A 2,789-nucleotide genomic window follows, 5' to 3' on the forward strand; every position below is an offset into this window, starting at 1 on the left:
TCTTAAATATATATGTGAAGGTTGTTCTTAAATACAAAATTAAATATTCAGACATAAAAGAAATAAAGAAAAAATTAGGTATTTAGTCACTAATTGATTTAATAATTAAAAATTATACTAATGATAAACGTAGAAATGTTAACCAAAGAACCGGTATGAATTCCAGAACGAAAAACATTTCTTTATTATTTTCTTATATCCATTATATCTCATCAAACATTACATATTTATAATAAAGTAAAAAAAAAAAGCGTTTATGAATGTTAAAAATAAAAGAATTTGTAGCATCCAACATCCACTATATCCATTTGCAATAATTTTATATTAGATGTAAACCAATGTAGTGCTTACATTTTAAAATAAGTTAACAAAGTAATGAAGTAAAGATATTAGAAATAATATATTCATTCTTTGAAGGCAAAATGATCTAAATCAAAATATGAAGTTAATGAATAAACATTTTTGTCAAACAATTATCAAAACAATCTAATTATACATACAATATTTTATATTGAGTTTGTTTTGTTTTTTCAAAATAAATCCTGATAATTTTAAAATAAATTTAGAAATAATTGTATATCTATATGTTTATAATGTTATTATAAATTTATGAATAAAAATTTGTCAATATAATACCTTAGCAAGAGAGACGAACAAGAAGAGGAAACCTAGACAGTAGATGGAAGCCATGGCGATGTACAGAGACCACAATGATGATGGACTCAATAATTTTATCGCCTTTATCTACCTGTTGAAACTGCTTGATAAGGAATCAAGCTTGTGTATCATTTACAATATATCTATAATAGACAATCCAACTTGCCTTCATTGACATGTTCTGGGAAATCACACTTAAATTTAATTGTTTTTATAAAATTTTATCTTGTATGCTTACTTTTGTGGTTCACAAATATTCATTGCCAAAATTCAATATGAACATTCCGTTTGTCATTCTTGAATGCTCTTTACCGTAAGAATTTTTTATTTTATTTAATTATTTATTGGTACCCACAACTGTATCAACTAGAAAATAAAGTAGTGAATGTGGTGTGAATTGTATGAATTTATGTATGACAGTAAGAATGCATTCACAGACTTGGCCTGACTTGACCACAGAGTGGAGAACTCCAACAGACTTAACCATGCGTAGAACTCCAATAACATTTCTAGATCAAAAGGTCTCGAGGCCATCTTCTTTTCGGAAGTCTTTGGGCAACATCTAAAATTGAACAACAAGGAAGGTTAGAAATGAGTGTGTTTGGGTGGTTAAAGACTTAATCATATCAAGTCAACATGGACATTGAGGTCATTATGAATGATTTTAGAGAGAGAAAAATACTTCATTATAACAAATGTTGCGCTGGCCAACTTCATTGGACTGTCTTATACACAGCATACTTATAATTGATGAACCACATTTAATTATAATCCTATTCGGATAATATTTATTTTATAAATGTCACATTATAAAACTTTTTACATTGTGTACAAGAATTATAACTGATTTATTTTTATTATTTCTTCCCTTACACATTGTCCAGCTTTTTATTGTTCTTTAAGTATGTTTCAATTTTCTAATGTTTCAATTTTACAAAATTTTCTCTCTTTTTGCCTTCCATCGCTCATAGAATTAAATTTAAGTTAAAGTATAAAATACTATATATATAGCCATAATAAAAATAGTAAAAAAAAATATAAATATACATAATACCCAATACAGACGTTCCCATTTACGATATATTAATATTTAAAAAAATAGATATAAAAATTAAAATAAAATAAGCAAAAATATTAAGTTAGAAGTTAAAAGTAATAAATAAATATATTAAGTTAGATGAAATAGTAATAAATATTTAATAAATAAAAAATTGCATAGATATATGTAAAATAATTAAGATACATAATGTGCAATGTATGCTCTGCGAGACATCACCATTATTCTCACCTACCATGCATGTGATGGTGGACGATTCTCAGGGAGTACAGAATTATCCCCTCTGCCATTTTTGCCACGTCCTTGATGTCTACACAGAGTTCCTCCATGAAGCTTCTTGTTGTGCTTGGTATAGTTCCACGAGGTACGAACCAGAGGCCTCTAACCTAGAAGACTCTTTCCCCGAAGCTCTCACGGAACTTTTCTCTATCTATTTTAAGTGCCTGGTCAAGGTCATTACTTTCATATCTCACTGTAGGATCTAGAATGGATGCTGACTTACCTGTTTTCGGGAAAGCGACAATATCGGCATATCGCGTGGATCCCTCTGAATCTATGCATTAGACTTCGTCGAAGCAGGCAAAATCCCTTTCTCTAAGGAGCTTCATCAATTCATGCTTTACTCTGTGGTGCCAGCGTTTTACGAGGAGAGAGTTGTTGGGGTATTTTACCAGTACCTGTGTTGGTGTTTCCGACTCTCTGTTGCATTTGCGACAGAGGGACCCAACTTCTCTGACCTGTCCGCTGACGCCTGGGACTCCACGGTGGATAATTGATGTTTAGTTTCAGGGCACTAGACCGTTCCGAACCCGTAAGAATTTACTTTTCATATTTAAATTTGTTTGCTATTGGGGTCTCCTTGAAGTGGGGCACTCCAATGCCCTGTCACCTGCATTTGCCCATTCCTCAACCGCATTCTCATGTAGCGACTGCCGTAGAGCCATCACACTCCGATGTCCCTGATTTTTTTTTTTTTTTTTTTTTTTTTTTATCCCCCTCCCTTGCCATTTCTGGCATACGGGGCGCAGGAGCAGTGGGGTAGTGCGCTGTGGTTTGCGCATGCCACTGCTCCCAA

General features: G+C 32.1%; 1 protein-coding gene across 1 annotated transcript in view; it reads right to left on the bottom strand.

The window, feature by feature from the left end:
- LOC106685942 (uncharacterized) overlaps window positions 1-791 on the bottom strand; it is an 11,789-nt gene extending 10,998 nt beyond the window's left edge. Inside the window, exon 1 of the mRNA XM_014428965.2 lies at window positions 637-791. Coding sequence (XP_014284451.1) covers window positions 637-690 — 54 coding nt within the window. The 5' untranslated portion in view covers window positions 691-791. The remainder of the gene's footprint in view (window positions 1-636) is intronic.
- Window positions 792-2,789: the final 1,998 nt, after the last annotated feature.

Source organism: Halyomorpha halys, unplaced genomic scaffold (assembly GCF_000696795.3).
Source record: "Halyomorpha halys isolate HHAL.00 unplaced genomic scaffold, Hhal_1.1 Scaffold759.1, whole genome shotgun sequence".
NCBI classification, from domain to species: Eukaryota; Metazoa; Arthropoda; class Insecta; order Hemiptera; family Pentatomidae; genus Halyomorpha; species Halyomorpha halys.